This window comes from Prunus dulcis, chromosome 2 (genome assembly GCF_902201215.1).
Source record: "Prunus dulcis chromosome 2, ALMONDv2, whole genome shotgun sequence".
Classification (NCBI taxonomy): domain Eukaryota; kingdom Viridiplantae; phylum Streptophyta; class Magnoliopsida; order Rosales; family Rosaceae; genus Prunus; species Prunus dulcis.
In genome coordinates, this window is record NC_047651.1 from 9,248,121 (window position 1) to 9,269,900 (window position 21,780).

At 37.2% G+C, this 21,780-nt stretch overlaps 2 protein-coding genes across 2 annotated transcripts; one reads left to right on the plus strand and one right to left on the minus strand.

Annotated features, from left to right (window-relative positions):
- Positions 1 to 2,302: 2,302 nt before the first annotated feature.
- LOC117618063 lies at positions 2,303 to 16,796 on the plus strand. Its single transcript, XM_034347693.1, has 8 exons — positions 2,303 to 2,719; positions 3,077 to 3,559; positions 3,724 to 3,873; positions 8,972 to 9,067; positions 9,320 to 9,367; positions 9,508 to 9,723; positions 9,856 to 9,935; positions 16,094 to 16,796. The coding sequence occupies exons 1-8, from the start codon at positions 2,347 to 2,349 to the stop codon at positions 16,703 to 16,705; spliced, it is 2,058 nt and encodes a 685-aa protein (XP_034203584.1). The 5' UTR covers positions 2,303 to 2,346; the 3' UTR covers positions 16,706 to 16,796.
- A 530-nt stretch (positions 16,797 to 17,326) lies between these two features.
- LOC117620075 (GDSL esterase/lipase At5g03610-like) lies at positions 17,327 to 19,931 on the minus strand. Its single transcript, XM_034350167.1, has 5 exons — positions 19,863 to 19,931; positions 19,544 to 19,750; positions 18,730 to 19,010; positions 17,775 to 18,081; positions 17,327 to 17,544 (listed from the first exon to the last, which is right to left on the minus strand). Exons 1-5 carry the CDS (start codon positions 19,924 to 19,926, stop codon positions 17,327 to 17,329), a joined length of 1,077 nt encoding a protein of 358 aa, XP_034206058.1. The 5' UTR covers positions 19,927 to 19,931.
- Positions 19,932 to 21,780: the final 1,849 nt, after the last annotated feature.

Below are 21,780 nucleotides of genomic sequence, written 5' to 3' on the forward strand. Positions count from 1 at the left end.
GTGTCATGGGATGAATGAGTTGAAGAAGGAGCTGTCATTGCCATGAAGAACTGGGCTTCAAGCTGTGCTAAGTTGGAGAAGATGATTGCACAAAGGAGGTATTGCTCATCTTCCTAAATAGATCTAGGTTTTGCTTGAGCTTACTTGTGTTCCTTTGTAAGAATCTTTTTCTACTTAGTGGATTGCCTGGTCGGTTCATGACCCCCAGTTTTTCCCAATGGTGGGTTTCTGGGTGAACAATTTCTGATTGCATCCTTGTAATTTTTCTGGGTTTGTGTTCTTGGTGGTAGACTAGTCATCGTATGAATTGTGGTTAACTAGTCATCATTATCTTCTGTTTGGTGTTTGCGTGATTATGCTGTCTTCACACACTTTCACCATAGTTGTTGCTAGCACAGGGGATGCCTAGATTGATGGGTCCTTCTGAGTGCCTCGGTTGTCACTAGTAATTCTCTAGGCCTGCAGGTACATCATGGTATGCTCTATGTATGTGGTTGTTTGGTATAATTCATATGTGACAGTTGACTAGTTATAAGAGTGATTGGCCAAGGTCTAGAGTGTGTGAAGTTTGTTGCATTTTTGGCTGAATATCTTTTAAGTTTACCCATCGTCACCTAAGTACCGATTTCACCCATTTGCTCAGCTGGTGGTGATGCACTTCAAGTGTACAGATTACCTTATTTCCATTTTAGCATTTAAGTAAATGTCTTTGTTCTTTTACTTTCGTTTATTTTTATATTACTCCATTTGCTTAATTTTACAATGTAAATAAAGAAGTATCCCCTATTTGGATTCAAATAAAAATACTAGAAAATCAAATTCCCACCAAATCTAAATATGAAAAATCGGTTTTAGTTCAAAATACGATTTAGGCTAAAAATGATGAATCATTAAATCAATATATATTTCATACTAAAATCCCATAAAATCAAGTTTTCTTATTTGATTTGAAGCGGCCAAAAATTATCTTGAGAAATGATTATTCTGAAAAATCAATTTTCATACTTCAACAATATTTTTACATAAAACAATTTTTCATCTAGGTAAAAAGCTTTAGATGTTCAATCCACAAAGAGTTTTTTATCTTTTCAAAATTGCACCTCCGCTAAAAAATTCCTGGGTCCGCCAGTGCTACCACACCAATAGTCAAAGTAAAAGGTCTTCCACATTTATATTTGGTGTTAAACTTTGCCCCAAACATCAATTTTAATCCTTTTTCATTAACGTATCTCCTAAAGAGAAGCATTTTTCTAAATAAAAGTCACCCTTTTGTGAATAATATGGCTATAATTCCATTTTTTTTCTTGTGTTTACAATTAGCGTGATTTATATGATTTAATGTATACTTTTATTCATAGAAAAACTTTAGAAACTGTTAGTACCAGAAAAAAAAAATTATCAATAGATTTTAAGCTAATAACTTTAGCTAGCCCACCCATTAAAAAATTCATGGTTCGGCCCTTGAATGTTTGTTTGATGTTTGACAATTTGTGTTTAATTTGATGTTTATTTATATATTGACAATATGTGAAGAGAAAAAATATTAGCCCGTCCTCAGAAAAATTCCTAAATTCGTCCTTGAACTTGTTTCTCCATGTATTTGCTTGCCATGTCTATATATAATTGGTTTCCATCTAATAAGAAACCACATATAATTAATTCGATGGACGCAATTCCCCTCCTCATAAGAAACTTATCCAATTGAAAGACAATGTTCTGTTTGTAATTTTATCATTTCTTGGTAGACTTCAATCACTTGATCGTTTTCTATGATTCTTGGCGTGTAAAAACTTGATATAGTTAACAGCCTTCATCCTCGTTGCTGATCATATTCATTCATGCAGGGGGATTGGGGTTGAAAATTCTCTGTAAACTCCGTTTTTCTTAATGTGTGTCCTCCTTTAGACATGAATATAGAAGAGCTCTGGAATTTATAAGCACAACTTTAGTTACTGACATATATGATAATTTCAGAGGCTTATAGAGCAATAATCATTAGTCCTCGAAGTTTTCATGATTTGCTTCATTATGCAGAATCCTTTGGACTTTTTTCCTTTTCTCTTTTAATTTCTTTGGGTATACGTAAGAGATGGAATATTAGTATACTTGTGATACTCTCCAGATATAAAAGAGAAAGAAAAAGAAGGAATGCAATTATAAGTACTTAAAGAATAAATACCTGATTCTTAATTCACCAATGCACTCAACCACACTACTTTAAGATGTGATCCTTCACTCTTCTAGCTGAGTTGTAAAATTTTATCTGAGACCTAAATATAAAACAACAAAAATAGCAAGCCTGGTCAGCTTTCGGCCGCTCATATCTGGTTGTGAAGAGCAGTAAGAATGGTGAAAACTGTGGTTCCTGCTGATGCAATTGTTGTCGAAGTTCTTAACAAAGATAACTACGAGCATTGGAGTGCATTGGTTACAAATTATTTGGTGGCTCAAGACCTTTGGGAAGTAGTAGAGGCTACAGCTGAACCTCCTAAACCAGAACAAGAAGCAGAAGTTGATGATCAGTTCAAGGCCTGGAGGAAGAAGAATGCAACAGCTTTACATACGATCCAAGTTTCGTGCGGGCCTGATGCTTTTTCGATGATTAAGGAGATTAGTTCAGCCAAAATTGCTTGGGATACTTTGGCCAAAAAGCTCATGCCGCAACCATCACTCCTAATTAATTCATTTGTTCAGTCTGCAAACTCATCATCCAACCCAGGTATATTGTTAAAAATACTAGTAGTAGTTTATTAGACAATATCAAGGGCCAACTTTATTCAACACATAGTAAAACAAAGATGGTATGATTTTAAGGGTGATAGAACAAGGATGGTATGATTTCCAGTTTACTTATAGCAACTTCTTAAACTGTTCTCCATCCTTGCAAAGACTAAATTTGAAAACATATAAACCTGTTTTCCAAATTAGAAAAGCTTTGTATTAACTTTATTCAGCCTACTAAAACAAGGATGATATGATTTTAGTTTAGAGTTGTTATTTTGATATGAGTTGTTATTTTGATATAACAATGGTAAACGGAGAAGCATTAATGTCCAAACACATATATACTCGACAGATGCTGCAATTGCTGCCAAGCATGATCCGTATCAACCTTTCTTCGCTGCTGTTAAGCTCGGTGATTGGCGTAAAGCGCAGGAATTTCTTACCCGAGATCCCAATGCAATAAGAGCAAGATATTCAACAGGAGGAACAGCTCTTCACATTGCAACCACCTTCGGACATGAGCATATTGTGCAAGAGTTGGTTCAGTTGATGACACCGGAAGACTTGGAAATGCAAGATGCTACTTGGACAGCTCTTCATCTTGCTGCAAGATTAAATCTCAAAATGGTTGAATGCATGGTTACAAAGAACAGGAAACTACTTGGCATTGTTGAAGAGTCCCACGGTCTGACACCAATTCTCTTCGCTGCTAAGAATGACTTATGGGCTATCGTTCGTTATCTCTACTCCCTCACTCCGATAGAAGACCTAAAGCCAGAGAATGGCCCTTATGGCGCTGGACTTGTTTGCTTTTGTTTCTATGCCAAACAATTTGGTAAAACTCTCAACAAACCCAGACCCACATTATATATTTATTTATTTTATACAATCAATATTGGGATAGGGGGACTCGAATACGGGATATCGGGTAACGGTTCTTATTTACTCATTTATTACTCAAGCTTTTAACTTTCACAGTTCCTATTTTCTCTAATATAGATATTGCGTGGGAATTACTTCAGCGTTGCCCACGATTGGTAATTGCTAAAAGTCCGTGGGGAGGATCCCCTATATTTGATTTGGCTGATATCCCTTCTGCATTTCCGAGTGGGATGCGGCTCAAATTCTGGGAAAAGTGGATCTATGATGGTTAGTAATACACTCTTTTTTCTCTTGCAACTATCAAATTCATTATATCCCATATATATTTTGCTAACAGTTCATCTACACCATTAATATATTTTGGGTACTACATCTGCAATTAAGTATGAAGCTCATCACCTACATAAAAAATAGAAAAAATAAAAGGAATATAAGCAGCAATCTTGGAAGCATATATATCTTATGAACAGCCTACTTTTCAAGTCTTCAATCATAAATCATCCTTACAAAAAATTTCAACAAATCAAAAACCGTTAAGCCATCTAGTTGCGATAAACAAAATAGACAAACATGATGCTCCATGAAAACACTAAAATCACAACCATTCGTTCACTGATCAAATGGATTCTGATTCAATTGATTTTTTGCTGACATGATTTGTGAAGGAATATCTAGAAGTTGCGGTTTAGATTATTGAAAAACAATCTGGTTCGAATTGTATAATATCCAGGGTTTAAGTTATTTGGACCATCTCCAATGACAGGACCTGCCCCGAATTCCTCGGAACCCGAGACGAATCCTGTAGAATTCCCAACATCACCCCGATGTCGGGCCCACTTACTAAAGACCGGGACTTTCTGCCAAAATTTCGGCAGAATCTCCCCTGTAATTTGAACTTTACCCCAAAATTTCAACATGCATAAAACATATTTAATATCCCAACAGGCAGCACGCACAATATAATTTCATATAATTCACAAACTCGGCCTTCGGCCCTCACAAAAACCGAAGCGAAACCAAACTACCCATAAAGCCCTTGAGCCAAAATATTGCCTTCGGCAAGGCAACTAATAAACTCATATATGAATTATGAATACTAAATACAACATACATCATCTCACTTTTCCAATTCCAACATACAAGGTTTTAACCTCCTAACACAATCACATCTATGTCTGTGGCTGCACATAATAACCTTAGGCTGCCTACGTAACCTCACTGAGGGATCAAGCCACACGTAGTTCTTCCTACTAAATCCCGATTCCAAACACATACAATATCTTTATTCATCTCTCTATTAATCACATAATCTCCCCATACGCCGGAAATTCCAACGCCGCGTATGGGGTCTGTCATTCCGTCCGAAAATCCTACGCCACGGGTAACCTGACAATCACATAATCTCCCCATATGCCGGAAGTTCCAAAGCCACATATGGGGTCTGTCTCAACGCCGGAAAATCCTACGCCACACGAGACCTAACAATCACATAACCTCCCCATACGCCGGAAATTCCAACGCCACATATGGGGTCTGTCATCATGCCGGATAACCTGCGCCACGTGTGACCTAACAATCATATCATCTCCCCATACGCCGGAAATCCCAACGCCACGTATGAGGTCTGTCTCAACGCTGGAAAATCCTACGCCACGCGAGACCTAACAATCACACAGTCTCCCCATACGCCGGAAATTTCAACGCTACGTATGGGGTCTGTCATCACGCCAGAAAATCCTACGCCACGTGTGACCTAACCATCATATCATCTCCCCATACGCTGGAAATTCCAACGCCACGTATGGGCTCTGTCATCCCGCTGAAAAATCCTTCACCACGGGTGACCTGACAATCACATAATGCTACTTAAGGTAGTGCGTATAGCACTTCAAACTGACATACTCTTAATTTTCTAAACTAATAATAAAGGTAATCCCAATTTAGTGATACCACATATGGGGTCTGTCTCAACGCCGGAAAATCCTACGCCACACGAGACTTAACAATCACATAACCTCCCCATACGCCGGAAATTCCAACGCCACATATGGGGTCTGTCATCATGCCGGATAACCTGCGCCACGTGTGACCTAACAATCATATCATCTCCCCATACGCCGAAAATCCGAACGCCACGTATGAGGTCTGTCTCAACGCTGGAAAATCCTACGTCACGCGAGACCTAACAATCACACAGTCTCCCCATACGTTGAAAATTTCAACGCTACGTATGGGGTCTGTCATCACTCCAGAAAATCCTACTCCACGTGTGACCTAACCATCATATCATCTCCCCATATGCTGGAAATTCCAACGCCACGTATGGGCTCTGTCATCCCGCTGAAAAATCCTACGTCACGGGTGACCTGACAATCACATAGTGCTACTTAGGGTAGTGCATATAGCACTTCAAACTGACATACTCTTAATTTTCTAAACTAATAATAGAGGTAATCCCAATTTAGTAATACCAATCTATAGTAGACTGCAACGTAATTTAAGCAGAAAAATAATGTTATTTTTAGACCAACGATCAAGCACATAGACATAAATTTCATAATTTCAATTATTACCAAGAGTTTCCTACAATAATAATAAACACTCTAGAAGTCTCAACCTAGTCAACATAGCTTAACAACGCTCAAGACCTGTCACTAGGGTCATTATAATCCTCATAGGAAGGTAAAACTACCTCGGAAGACTCACAGTCAACCAAGGGTCAAATTACCCATACTTGGTCAAACGGCCCACAAGGCCCATGACCTCCAAATTATGATCTGAGAGTTCCTATAGGTTCTACAAGGTCTAGTATACACATCCTACAAGTTTGGTTCAGATCGGACGGTCGGATTGCTCACGATCACACAATCGGACGGTTATTGAAAAACATAAACTTTAAGTTATTAAATCAGAACATCCGGAGCTCTGATTTCTGATCCGTGAATTCCTACACGATCCTATAAATGCCTAGATTAACATATATTAAATTCAAGACTATCCAACTGTTCAAACCTATTAAACCTGGATAAGGTACAATAGGCGAAATTCGTTTTGGGTTCGAACGTCAACCAAATTGGAATCTGAGCACACCTACGCACTCGTGACAACAAGGGGATCGCATCGGGACATAATGCCCCATTTCTATAGTGCCCACGCGCCACCACACGCACCGGTAGCATGTGGGTGTCCAAAGCAATTACGCAACGCTGGAAAATCTCAAAATCACGGCTCAAGACTCCTTTCCCTAGGTATAACACCCTATTTGGTATTACTTTTGTTCTTGGACCTACCCCAAAAACTAGCCGGAAGTGGCCGGAATCGCTATCCCAAAATCGGCCAAAATCCAATTCGAAAATTAAGCTACCTACGCTCAAAATCGATGCAATTCTACCCAACCATCAGCTAGATTATGAAGAATAGATAAATTTCCATACCTTGACCGTCAACAATGGCGGCCGGAGGAGAGAGATCAGAGCCGACGAAGTTTCGAACAAACATCGGCCTAAAAACCACATTTTTCGGCTGCTGAAGCGGCGGCCGATGTCGGGGAAGGGCTGGGTCGTGACGCCGGGGTTGAGCCGGTCCTTTTGGTACTGGTCCTGTCCACAACCGTGGCCCGTGGCTGGAGATTCGAAGAGAGAGAGAGGCTGTTGTCGCAAGGAGAGGAGAGAGAGGGCGCGCGCAAAGGAAAGAGAGAGAGAGATGAGGGCTTTTTTGACTTTTAACAAACTCTTTTTGCAATATTTACGATCCTGCCACTGAGGATATTTTGATCGTATCTCTCTTGTTACAACTCCGATTCGAGCCCACTACGTGTCTACGGACTCATTTCGCCGTGCTTTACGCAACGGTATAGTCAAAATCCCAAAATTCTTTCCCGGTCAAAAAGTCAACTTAAAACCAAATAAAATATTCTAGGGTCAAAAATGGACTTTTTCATGTTTAATTAATAATTAAATATTTATTTAGGACCGGGTCGTTACATCCAACAATATAAATGGGCTATACCTAAATTTTCACACTCCAAAATACAACTGTTCATGTATTGCCCGGACACAAATAGTTTTTTCCTCCAACCTTGCAGACTCAGAATTTGAGTCTGCAACTTAAATTGTTTAATACTGGTTAACCCCTACTTTTTTTTTGTCATTAATTTTCTGTGGCATTATGTTTGATTTAAACATTTGTTATTTAATTTTCTGAGCATTTTAACTTAAAATAATATAAATTCCAAAACATATATTTTCACTTAAAATGATTTAGATTAATAATAAATATTATTTTGACCATGTGATTTTTTACCATTGAAATTCCCAAAAGAACACATCTTGTTAATGATGGCATCAAAAACTTGAAGGAAAAGATAACATATGGTATGAAATGGAGCAAATTCTAAATCGGACGTCCCTAAATTACTATAGGTTGGTCAACCCTCGTATACAAGTCGGCGACCAAGGCACATCTACACTGTTATTGCACATCCTCGATATGAGGGGTATGATATTACATATACAGAAATTCTCCCTTGCAGACGTCTGGACATTATTACCATGCGGATGCTATATATTTTCTACTACCCCTCATTACTTTTCTTAATGTCATCTGCATGTTCTTAATGTGCGGACATCCGAATGAGAGTATAACTAATTATATATATATATATATGTTTTGTAGGATTTTTCAGGTGTTATTATCTTTAGTTATCAAAATAAAATTCAAAAGTATTAGTTAGTACTTTGTCTAGTGGTATTTTTATTTCCAATGTTGAAAAATATCCTAAGTTTTGGCCTTCCTCCCCTATTTCTATCAACATTTAAAATTACGTATGCTTTTGTCACTTAATTCAAAGATTAAAATTTGGGATCTAAAGCCATTATGGTCAAAATTCAAAGAGGAAATTAAAATTTACTTGAAATAAAGATTTCAATTACTAGATCACATTACACCGAGGGCCCTACCAAAATGGTCCATTTATTTGTTTAACATCTACTAGCCCCTTGGCACATGCTCGCGCATGTGGCAATTGGTTTTTATTTTTTATTTTTTATTTTAGTTTTAGAATTAAGAAAAGAAAACATGGGTAGTTATGTTTCATAAAAGTAGGACCTATAATCTAATTTGGTGTTGTAATTTTAATTTTTTAAATATGAAAAAAAAATGTGAATTTATCATATTATCCTCATTTCTTAATATTTGAATTAACCAAGGGAATTTTCTGATATTTTGAATGTTTCATCATTCTCTACCCTTTGCTTTATATATATAGATTATCACAAAAGATAATAATTATTGAAATTGATCTTACATGTCCAAAAAAAATATTTATTAATTATATTGACTGAGCTTTGTTCTCTTTTCTTTATAGGTATACACATACAACATCCTCCTGCCATCCATGATGTTCACGTCAATGTTGAAAATCTAGAAGAGAAACTGGGCAACCAAAATATCAGTTTCTCAGGTTTGCTATATCTTGAAACCCTAGCTATATGGTTTTTTTTTTTTTTTTTTTTCAAACCGTTTTCAATGATACATCTATTTGATAAGAGAAGTTGATCATGACATAGTTTGCCACAAAAAGAAATTGGTTCTTGTATGCTCATAAACAATAACTAAAATCTTAATAAGAATCTGTGAATCATATAGCAAAGCACATTCATACTTTGTATAAACAAGGCATATTTATCTTATGGTTTTTGAATTTGCATTGAAGTCTTCGGTTTCAAGCAAGGGCCTTCTTCAAGCCTCCGCAAGCTTTTAGGTATATATGCAAACATTCTTTTCCATCTTTATTTATTGGTGTCTTTGTACATTGGTTTTCTCATCCACTTATTTAAACTCTATCAACGTATTTTATTTCTACAAAAACTGGTTGTAACATTTTTTCCAACATCAACCTAGGAATCAACCGCATATGTGAAATGAAATTGATCCACGCTCGATCCCTAGATATTTTGGATTACATGGGTGAAGTGTTAAAGCATCTAGACACTCAAGAAATGGTAGATGGCCTCGTCTATGCAGCAATATTCCGAGCTGTACGAAGTGGGATTATTGAGTTCATTATTCGTTTATGTAAAGTAGATCCGGATATATTGTGGCAAATCAATTCTATGGGTAGGAACATATTTCACTATTCAATTGAGTGTCGCCAGGAAAAAGTATATAGCCTCATATATGGGGTTGGTCAAAGAAATCTTATTGCAACATTTGCAGATGCTTCTGGAAATGATATGCTACATCTTGCAGGGATGCTATCTCCAACAGAAAAACTTGATCGTATTTCAGGTGCAGCCTTGCAAATGCAGAGAGAAAGACAATGGTTCAAGGTTAGATATCTTCATTCTATATCTTTCTTGTAAATTAATTGTATTTAGAGCTAGTTGTGTTGTGGGATATGAGGTGCTGGAGTGGTAGTTTGTAAATGTGGTTGTGGGTATATGTTGTCGATGAAACTAGTGGCAGTATTAGGTTGGTAGGGCTTTCTAGTGTAGTTGAGGTGCCATATGGAAAGTGAGGTGGGAACACTAGATGAGAGGATGGGAGGTTTTGCAGTCTGGTTGAATGATTTTGGGAAGGAGGCAGTTCGGACTCATGAAAACGTTTTTCTCTGCTACGATCTACTTGTTTTTATTCTAAACATGTATTATAAAATTCATCCAAAGGTTAAAAATGTGACACCACGCCCACATATTTGATATGCCAAGAAATACTGTAAGGCATATTTGATAAGGTTAAAATGTTCTTTTGTTTCAAGTTGGGAAACGTAGGTTAAAATTCTAGGTAATATGAAGTAAGTTGCAGGCCCAACCCTTTTTCACGTTTATTATATTAACAGGCGAACAAGAGAAAATTTAAGAGCTTATTTAAAACACTAAGGATAAGAAAAAAGAAAACCCATGTTGCCGCCCTCTTGTGGGTCGGTGGCCCCCCTCCTTCCCTCCCCTTCCTCCACTCCCCCTCGTAGTTCTTCCGCATAGCTCTCTAGTTTTTGTATTTTTGGTTTTGTGGTGTGGAATCAGTTGTTGTCGTGACAGCCGTTGTCTTTTGGCCATGTACCTGTTGAATTATAAGCCTTAAGCTGACTTAAGAGTTAGTTTAATTCGTTTTCCATTTTATTTCCTTTTATGACAAGTGTAAGCTTCCTATTGGTTGCCTAAGTGAACGGCTGAGATCATCTTGTGATGTAAGAGATCCAGCTACTGTGAATAACAGATATATCCCTCACACTATGTGTGTGAGGTTGTAAGAAAGAGAGAAGTGAATGAACACTCTGCTGCTACACGTATAGCAGACATATTTTGGTAATTTCTTCTTGCTTCTTTCCCTTTTGTTTCCTTCTACAAATTCTGAGTATTCATACCTGAAAAACACTAACATGGCCTCAGAGCCAGGTTCAATTATCTAAAGAGCTGGGCATTCAATCTGTGAGAGGAAGAATCATCGGGAAATTTTGGAGGCTCGTTTGAAGCTCACGAAGCTGCTCCCAAAATCTGAAAACAACTTGTTTTTGGAAGAATCAGAGACCAACCATGGCTAGATCTGGAAGCTCAGAGGTGAGAACCCCAATTTTCTCTGGTGAAAATTATGAGTTTTGGAAGATTAAGACGATGACCATATTCAAATCATATGGGCTTTGGAATCTGGTAGAGAAGGGAATCCTAGTCTCAGATTCGAAGAAGAAGAAGAAGGCAACTGAGGAGACCTCAGAGGAAGAAGATGATGAGAAAGCAGCTGCAATCCTCATAAAGGATGCAAAAGCTCTGGGTATTATCCAAAATGCAGTCTCAGATCAGATTTTCCCACGAATTGCAAATGCAGACTCTACCAAAGCTGCTTGGGAGCTGCTATATGGAGAATTTCATGGTGGAGATCACGTTAGATCGGTAAAACTTCAAAATCTCATACGTGAATTTGAATATACTAGAATGCATGATAGTGAGTCATTGTCTGCTTACCTTACTAGACTGAATGATCTGATTAATCAAATGAAAACATATGGTGAAGTGCTCTCCAATGAGAGGCTTGTGCAAAAGGTTTTGATTAGTCTTAGCAAGGTATATGACCCCATTTGCTTAGTGATTGAAAACACTAAGAGTCTAGAGACTGTGGAATTGCAAGAAGTAATTGCTATTATGAAGAGTCAAGAGCAACGATTTGAGTTGCACAATGCAGATGCAACTGAGAAAGCTTTTGCCTCATTCACAGTGAGTTCAAAAGGTCAAAATAAGACTGCAGCTAATTCTGGTCCATCCAAGGCTCAGAAAAATTGGAATCCAAAAGGCAAACCTTGGGAATCGAAAGGCAAGCCTCAATGGAATAATTCTGCACAGACTCACAGTTCATTTACAGGTCAAGAAGCTGTAAAACCCCAATGCAAGGTGTGCTCTAAATATCACTTTGGAGAATGCAGGTATAAAGGCAAGCCAAAGTGTTACAACTGTGATAGGTTTGGTCACTTGGCTAGAGAGTGCACTGCAGAGAAGACTGTGCAGAAGGCAAATTGTGCAAGTCAAATGGAGGTGTCTGGAAATCTGTCCTATGCAAATTGTGCTACCACTAAGTCAAAACCAAATGGGGATTGGTACATTGACAGTGGTTGTAGCAACCATATGACTGGAAATGTGGATTTGCTTGTTGATGTAAGGACAAATGTGGCTGGAAAAGTGCAGATGCCAACTGGTGCTCTTGTGAATGTGGCTGGCATGGGTTCACTGGTCATTGACACAACAAAAGGAAGAAAATACATTAGAGAAGTAATGTATCTTCCAGGATTGAAAGAGAATCTGTTGAGTGTTGGACAAATGGATGAGCATGGATATTGTTTGGTGTTTGGAGATGGAATGTGCAAGGTGTTTGAAAGCTCCTTAATGAACTGCCTCATTATCAAAGTTCAAATGAAGAAGAACATATGCTATCCCCTGTCTTTTCTAGTTGAGAATCAACTACTCATGAAGGCTAGTATTACACATAGCACATGGACTTGGCACAAAAGGCTAGGACACCTACACTTTAGAGGACTGAAGCAGTTGAGAGACAAAGATATGGTACATGGCTTACCTCAATTAGAAGAGCAAAATGGTGTGTGTGAAGGCTGCCAACTTGGAAAACAATACAGAAATGTTTTTCCAAAGAATCAAGCTCAAAGGGCAAGCTCTCCACTTGAGTTAGTTCACATTGATCTTTGTGGACCCATAAAAATTGAATCTGTTGCAGGCAACAAATATTTTATGTTGATCATTGATGACTGCACAAGGATGAGTTGGGTCTATCTCTTAAGAAACAAATATGAAGCTTTCAATTGTTTTAAGAAATTTAAATCCATGACTGAGTTGCAATCTGGACACAAGGTGAAATGCTTGAGGAGTGACAGAGGTGGAGAATTTCTATCTTATGAGTTCATAAAGTTTTGTGAAGATCATGGGATTCAAAGGCAGCTCACAATGGCCTATACTCCTCAGCAGAATGGAGTGGTAGAAAGGAAAAACAGGACAGTGGTTGAAATGGCTAAGTCTATGCTACATGATAAGGAAATACCTTACTTTCTTTAGGCAGAAGCTGTACACACAGCTGTATATATCTTGAATAGATGTCCTACCAAGTCTTTGAACAATGTCACACCTTTTGAGGCTTATAGTGGAAGAAAGCCGGGCATTGCTCATCTGAAAGTTTTTGGCTCCTTGTGTTATGTTCATGTGCCTAATGAATTAAGACACAAACTGGAACCCAAAAGTGTAAAGGGAGTGTTTGTTGGCTATGCAACCTGTGAGAAAGGTTATAGAATTTTTGATCCAATCTCCAAGAAACTCACCTTGTCAAGAGATGTCACCTTTGATAAGGAAGGATATTGGAACTGGATAGAACACTATGGCAAAGCTGTGACACCATTTCCTGATGAAAGTCTAAGTGAGCATGGCTTCGTTATAGGAGATAAAGCTGAGAATGTTGCACTAACACCTCAGACTCAAACCCAATATGAAAGGAGTCCATCATCCTCTTAAGCACCATCACAACATATCTCAAGTGACATAAGCAGTGAAGAAAGGAACACTCAAGCTTATGATCATTCACCATTGAAGTGGAGAAGGTTAGATGATGTGCTTGTACAGTGCTATCTCTGCATCATTGAACCAGAAAGATATGCAGAGGCAGCTCAAGACAAGGCATGGCTAAAAGCTATGGAAGATGAACTCCAAATGATTGAGAAAAATGGTACTTGGGAATTGGTTGATAGACCAACTGAGAAACCAGTTATTGGAGTCAAGTGGGTTTACAAAAGCAAGCTAAACTTGGATGGTTCAGTTCAAAAGAACAAGGCAAGGTTAGTTGCAAAAGGGTATGCTCAGAAACCTGGAATGGATTACAATGAAACCTATGCTCCTGTGGCTAGATTGGACACCATTAGAACTCTCATTGCCCTGGCTGCTCAGAAGGAATGGAAGCTGTACCAGCTTGATGTAAAATCAGCTTTTCTAAATCGTGTATTGCAAGAAGAGGTATATATAGACCAACCAGAGGGTTATGTGATCAAGGGCAAGGAAGATAAAGTATATAGGCTGCACAAAGCTCTTTATGGTCTAAAACAAGCACCTAGAGCTTGGTATGGAGAGATAGAGACCTACTTCATGCAATATGGTTTTAAAAAAAGCCTAAGTGAAGCTACTTTGTATACCAAGACAAGGGAAGATAGAGATATTCTCATTGTCTCTATTTATGTTGATGACATTGTGTATACAGGGAGCTGCAAAGAGTTATTAGATGAATTCAAGGAAGAGATGATGATGAAATATGAGATGACAGATTTGGGCCTTCTACATCATTTTCTTGGCATGGGAGTGGTTCAAACGAACTCAAGCATATTCATTCACCAAAAGAAGTATGTAGGTTCTTTATTAAACAAATTTGGCCTAAATGAGTGCAAGTCTGTAACCACACCTCTTGTAGCTACTGAAAAGCTAGTTAAGGATGATGAAAGTGGAGCAGCAAGTGAAGAGCAATATAGAAGCATTGTAGGTAGCCTCTTGTACCTAACTGCCACTAGACCAGATATTATGTATGCTTCTAGCCTGCTTGCTCGTTTCATGCATTGCTCTACAAATAAGCACTATGGAACTGCTAAACGAGTGCTAAGGTACATTAAGGGGACTCTAGACTATGGTTTAGAGTATGTGAAAGGCAAGAATGCAATGTTGATTGGCTTCTGTGACAGTGACTGGGGAGGATCAATCGATGACAGCAAAAGCACCTCTGGATATGCATTCTCCTTTGGCAGCAGTGTTTTCTCTTGGGCTTCAGTCAAGCAGAATTGTGTGGGGTTGTCCACAGCAGAAGCAGAGTATATAAGTGCATCTGAGGCTACTGCATAGGCCATTTGGCTTAGATTCATGTTAGAAGACTTTGGAGAACTTCAGACAGAAGCAACTCCATTGCAGTGTGACAATACATTTGCAATTGCCATCACTAAAAATCCTGTGTTTCATCAAAAGACAAAGCATATTGATCGAAGATATCATTTCATCAAAGATGCTCTTTAAGAAGGCATCATTGACTTGGTGTACTGTCCTACTAAGGAACAACTAGCTGACATTTTCACCAAATCCTTGGCTAAGGATCGATTCAATTACCTTAGAAGTATGCTTGGAGTTAAATCAGCTCAAGACTTAAAGGGGAGTGTTGAATTATAAGCCTTAAGCTGACTTAAGAGTTAGTTTAATTCGTTTTCCATTTTATTTCCTTTTATGACAAGTGTAAGCTTCCTATTGGTTGCCTAAGTGAACGACTGAGATCATCTTGTGATGTAAGAGATCCAGCTACTGTGCATAACATATATATCCCTCACACTATGTGTGTGAGGTTGTAAGAAAGAGAGAAGTGAATGAACACTCTGCTGCTACATGTATAGCAGACAGATTTTGGTAATTTCTTCTTGCTTCTTTCCCTTTTGTTTCCTTCTGCAAATTCTGAGTATTCATACCTGAAAAACACTAACAGTACCAACAAGGATTTGGCTCTAGTTCTGAACGTTTGACATGGGTTTGGAGCCAGAAGGCGAAGATGTCGCTAAGTTGTGTAGGGTTCAGGTTTAGCCGGTATGATGCTATGGCTCTCTTTGATATGTCAGGGAGGATACAGTCAAGTGGCTATACTTTTTAGTTTGTTTATGTCTAATAATTTTACAAAACTCCTCAGGAGCTTGTTATGTTTTGTTTTCTCTTATTGAAAGGTTTTATTTAATGAAATGCACGAGGTGAGATCCCGACAAACTAATATTTAGTAACCACAAAAATTTGACTTGCTTCATAAAAAATAGGTAGTAAACAAGCAAACAACAATGAAATCCTGACAAGTTTTATTACGTTGTGGTCAACAATGCTCCTTGTCGTATTTCTTTCATGTGTTATGTTGCCTTCCATAAAAGCAGTGATTCTAGAGTTAGTTACTTGGTAGCCACAACGAACTTGAGGTTTATTTGTTTAATGAAATGCAGGAGGTGAAAAGTCTTGTAGTTTTACCCTCGGGAGTGGGAGCTTTCAATAAACAGGGTATGAGACCCCATGAAGTATTTACCCAGAACCATAATAAATTGAAGGAAGAAGGAGAAAAGTGGATGAAAGATACAGCAACTTCTTGTACGGTTGTAGGTGCTCTCACTATTACCATCATGTTTGCTGCAGCCTTCACAGTTCCTGGTGGAAACAATGGAGGAACAGGCTTTCCCTTGTTCTTAGATGAAAAGATGTTTATGGTTTTTATAGTTTCAGATGCTATATCACTCTTTTCTTCCACAACTTCAGTGTTGATGTTTTTGGGAATCCTTACATCACGATATGCAGAAGACGATTTCCTAAAATCCTTACCCACAAAGATGATAATTGGCCTTTCAACACTCTTGATCTCCATCGCTTCCATGATGGTTGCCTTTTGTTCTGCTCTTTTCCTTATGCTCCATGAAAGACTATGGATTGTCATTCCAATCATTTTCCTCGCCAGCGTTCCAGTCACCTTATTTATTTGGATGCAATTTCCCCTTCTTGTTGAGATTTTCATTTCTACACACGGAGGAGGGATATTTGACAAGAAAGTGAGACGGTGGATATAAATTCTTGATGGTATATGAAAAATTGTATAACTTTGTATTTGTTGTTCTTCAATTTGGAAGACATTGTTGAATAGGAGAACCTTCACTTCTCTCCCCTCCCTTTCACCCGTCCCTTCTAATGTGATTTTTGAGTGATTGAGTTGTTGGTGTTGCTACATACCCTCCATTTGGATGAAGGAATTTGAAAATTACATAGAATTCTTATACAGAGATGTAGTTTTAGGGTATAAAGGCCTAGTGTGGGATAGTTGTTAGAGTTTGTAACCTTTGTTCTGGCAGCCCCTTCCTTACTTACTAGTGCAGCTCAGATCAATAGGCATGATATGTCCCCTAAAATATTAATAAATTGTTAAATATCTAATTGCATGAATAAATAAATAAAATAAAAAGCTCATCTTTAGTGAACCCCTTCAATGGATTGCGAATGGATATTTATTAAGAGTTGATGCCCATTAAGGTTTTATAGTGTCACTTTCTTTCTTATTCAAGTTATGGATTGCGAAGGTTCGCTTAAAATCTTATTGTTTGAAGTTAATTACTTCTTCTCATGCAAAGAAAACATTAATCAATATTCTCACGCAATCCAACCGTCTAGGGGCAAAGTTTAAACTACACTACAAATCACGAATACAATTGATGGAGAGAAGGTTTAATAGCGGCATAAACTTCATGCCAACCATTCTGCGAAGGGTGTACTGTATCCCAAAAGAAAGAAACATCAGGGTTATCGCATACAATGTACTTCTTTGCACCAGTCTGATCCACACTGCCACATGAGTATTCATTGCTCACCCCAACACAACATGGCTTTAGAGTGTTAATCTGAAATGTCGAATATCCTGCTATCAAAAAAGAATGTGATCAAGTATAGACATATATACATGAGTAGGACCACATTTATTGACCACCACCTTATAAACGTATTTAAAGAGGACCCACATAGATGGTACTTACTTTTATTAGAAAGGCGGTGAGCAGGGTGATGAATAAATGTAAAACAAATAGCAATATCCAAAAGTAATACAAGTAGAAGGGATCAATTAGTGTTCGCGGAAAAGGGATTTATTACCTTGATTATGTTTTTGGGGCTTCACTGCAGATATAAACGCATTATAGAGATCCAAGTCGACAAATGCCGAATTCTTTGTCTCCTTGTTCAACTCCTCCAACTTTTGAAGCAGAATCTGGTTGTGGAACATTGAAGCCATATTGGCAAATTCATTGCAGTTTTGATATGAAAGAGAGGAAGTTATGCCGGGAAGGCATCCTAGGGGCTCTATTGTTGTAACCGCTATTTTTTGTACTCCCAAATTATGTATACGCTTCAAATCCACAGTAAGCTGTTTAATAATAGATTTCGTAAACATTGCCAAATCCTGTCATTTGGAAGATACGAATGCGATCAAGTTAGTATAAAGTCTCTTCAAAATTCTATATATCATGTATGTATTTATGGACATGCCAAGAACCCCACATAGTTCGGAAACATCTAAACCCTTCAATAATCTTGTATTTGATTAAAGTTCAATAGAAAATGATGGAATCTTGAATTTAAATATATGTATAAAAAAAAAAACATAACTCCTCGAGAAAAACAAACATCATGTTATTGTTCAACAATGACATCTTGTTATAATTGATTACTGACATATGATAATTACAATATAAAAACAATAGATTAATTTAGAGTAGATTATCGCTTGTATTTAAATAATATATATTAAAAAATGTCACTTTAATTTTTCAAAATCCATGATTTATCTGCTGTCACTAAATTATTATTGAAATTGATGTATAAACTCAAGTGACATTTTTATAGTTTTTTTAGAAGAAAAATTCCATTACGTTAATAACTTTTTATATTAGATGTTACTTAGAAGAAATGTTAATACACCAATGCAAACAACTGCAAAACAAGAACAAGCTAATAGAATTGAAGAATTATATTGAAACAAAAATTTTAATAGCAGAACATTGTACCAAAACGCACTTACGACAATAAAATCATTAGATTAACCACTTACCTTTGTGTCGTGGCCTGGTCTACCAAAATGAGCGGCGTAGTCGTTCCCCGCAATTGATACGAGAGCAATGGACGAGTTAACGACGTCGTTTTTGACATAGACTTTTTGTTGAAGCAGTTGTTCGAAAAAGTCGATTTGGGTGGTCAAGTTTGGTCCACTGACCAATGTATCGAAAACACCTGTCCCTCCAAATGCAAAGTTCATCCCAGACTCTAGTTTGGATTTCTTCGCAAATTTTCTCAATGCGTAAGGCACCGGAGATCTTATGCTCAAAAAGGAAGCTGCAATTTTGCAACACGTCAAAGAGGAACAGATAAAATAAAATTGGTTCTTTTTTAATCTTAAAGTTTTGTTAAACAATGCAGACTTGGGTTAAGCCAGTTGATTAGAGCAGTGAGTCCGGTCTCTTGTAGTCAAGTCCGAATCTCCTTTTTGTAAATTCAATTAGTTTAGAGTAGATTTTCATTTGTATAAAAAGATTTGGTTAAACAATAATTCAAGCAAATTAAAATTCATGCTCCCCCATAAAAAAAAAAAAAAATTTATGCCAATACGATCCCAACCTAGTACTACTAACACAATTAAATTTTATATATCTAAATAATAAATGACGAATAAATTCATGTCAAATATTTCACATGTTAGCATACTATAAAAACCAAAATTGAACCTTGCCTCCTAATTTTGCTCATTGTCGCACTTTGGTCCATGAACTTAACTACAGTTAATGGAGGAAAAGATGACATTTACACCCATAAACTAACATAAACTTTTGGAAAGAGGAGAATACTCTTGAGAAAGAAAGGAAATAAACCTATATAATCAGTGAGGACACGACCATTCGAAAATCTGCCGGCCGGTCTTCCGGGAAAAGTAATCCCATAAGGTTCCTTCCATGAAGGAGACACAGATTTTCTGATATTCCCAGTATCAACATACGAGTCCCCGAAGACGAAAAGTTTCACAGAGCCATGACTATTGTGCTGATGAAGGTGATGATGGGCTTCAAGTACTTCTGCCACTATATATTAAAAGCAATAAAAAGGACAAATAAATACAATTTTCTTTTGTCTAAAAAAAAATATAAAGGCTGATATCAAGAACATATATATATTTAGTTATGAAGAACTAACCTGTAAAAGTGGCGATGTATAAAAGGAAGAGACAAGAAGAGGCGATGGTGGTTTGCTTCTCCATTTGAAAGCAGAGATTTTTGGGTGTCTTGAAAGAAAAAAATGAAAAGAAATAGACACTGGCGTTCTTACATATATGGGCATGATACAATGTACCCTGCTTAATAGCAATAGGTTTTACAGCTTAGAAAAGGAAAAGAAAAAACGGATTTTTTTTTTGTTTGAATATTTATTCATTTTGGTGAATTTAGTGTCATTTTCATTTTCCGTTGTATAAAAGATGGAAAACATTTATGACATCCAAAAATTTCGTTGCAGCACTTGGAAAGTTTTTTGTGTATCTTTTCACATTTCATATTTTCTTGACATTCATTCTATAACTGTGTGTTTGGATGAAGGAAATAAATTTGGAATTTTTATAAAAGTCAGAATTTCTAGATTGACATTAATCAATTCCCGTGTTTCGATTAAAAAAACATAGAAATTTAAAAATTGTGAAAAGAAAAAAAAATGTAATTTGGAGGTCATAAATCCCAACTTTAAATTTTATCTAAAAGTAGTTATTTCTCAAATTCCAAGAGAAATTGAGTTTTTAAAACAGATTTCTTTACAAATAAAGACTAAATTCCGTATTTTAAATCCGTCACCCAAACAATAAACTTTACAAATTCTAGAACATTAATTTCCTTCAATTTAAATTCCGTCATTCATAAATTCTTTAGTACTTTTAAATTTCCTCATCCAAACGCACCATAAATAAACTTACTTCAAAGCTAGAAATTATTGTCTTTTTTTTTTAAAGCCAATTTTGCTCACTCCTTAATTGATATGATGTAGCTTAGGGTTTAAACCGTAAAAATATTTATGATGTACCTCGCCCTAAACCCTAAAACACTGCTATACTTGGATGGGCCTCAATAACCAAATCATACCTTTGTTCAGGTGGCCTCTTTTTACCACAAAGATACTGCAACTAAGAAAAATAGGCATCATGCCAACGGCGTCTAATCCAATGAAAAGGGTATTAACTTGTAAATTAGTAGACCTATGTTATTTGTTGTAGGGTTCATCTTTTTGTTCACCATAGGAGGACTCACTGGAATAGTCCTGGCAAATTGTGGGCTACACCAGGTCAAGCTTTTGGTGAAGTTTTCACGCTGCTCATTTAAGTTTACAAGTCTGTATAGTCAACCCGATCCTATGAATAAGCCTAGGTAGTTCCTCCAGAAGGGTATTGTCAAGACCTCTAGAGATGAGAATAGACGAAGGGAAAGGAAGGAAATCCTTTCTCGGATCAATGATCTAGAGGGGAAACTAAGTCATGGGCTACCCCCTCAACTGTCTGATGGGGGCTATGCTAGTCTCATAGCCATCTATCTCTATAGTATCCCGCAATTTTGCTCCTTCCCGTCCTTTTCATTCTTGATAGCACAGGAAATAGACTGTTCTTGGTCCTTGGCCGTCCTTTGTCCTCTTTCAATAATACCATAGATGCTATTGGTCCCGATCTTCGATTCAATCTAGGAATGGTTGTTAAAGAGACCTGTGGTAATCGTTTTTTTTTTCTTTATCTAAGGTCTTAGCTATCCTACTCACTTCTCTTTTTTCTTTTTCTTGTTCTTGTTGAGATACCTTAACATTGTCATTACACGCTGCTTTCCTTAGGTTAAAGAACCTCCACGACACATTAGCAGTGTGTCTAAGAAAACCTCATCCCCTATTAAGTTTGGCAAAATAAATAAATTATATCAATAGGCATGATATTCCCCTAAAATACTAGTGAATTGTAAAATATTAATCTAATTGTATATTAACCTAGTATGGAAATAAGGGCCAGTTTGGCATTGCTATGTTGTGAAAATAATCGTTGTTAGATTTGCTGTGAGAGAAATCAGCTGTAAGAGAAAGCAGTTTGGCG

Bases quoted from the DNA above. Each gene is read 5' to 3' on its own strand.
- LOC117618063 (XM_034347693.1), top strand. From the start codon at position 2,347: ATGGTGAAAACTGTGGTTCCTGCTGATGCAATTGTTGTCGAAGTTCTT. The intron at 3,874-8,971 runs GTTAGTAATACA...TTTTCTTTATAG, and splicing joins GGAAAAGTGGATCTATGATG to GTATACACATACAACATCCT. The intron at 9,936-16,093 runs GTTAGATATCTT...AATGAAATGCAG, and splicing joins GAGAAAGACAATGGTTCAAG to GAGGTGAAAAGTCTTGTAGT.
- LOC117620075 (XM_034350167.1), bottom strand. From the start codon at position 19,926: ATGGAGAAGCAAACCACCATCGCCTCTTCTTGTCTCTTCCTTTTATAC. The intron at 19,011-19,543 runs GTTTATTTCCTT...GCAAAATTGCAG, and splicing joins TGTCCTCACTGATTATATAG to CTTCCTTTTTGAGCATAAGA. The intron at 18,082-18,729 runs GTAAGTGGTTAA...TCCAAATGACAG, and splicing joins GACCAGGCCACGACACAAAG to GATTTGGCAATGTTTACGAA.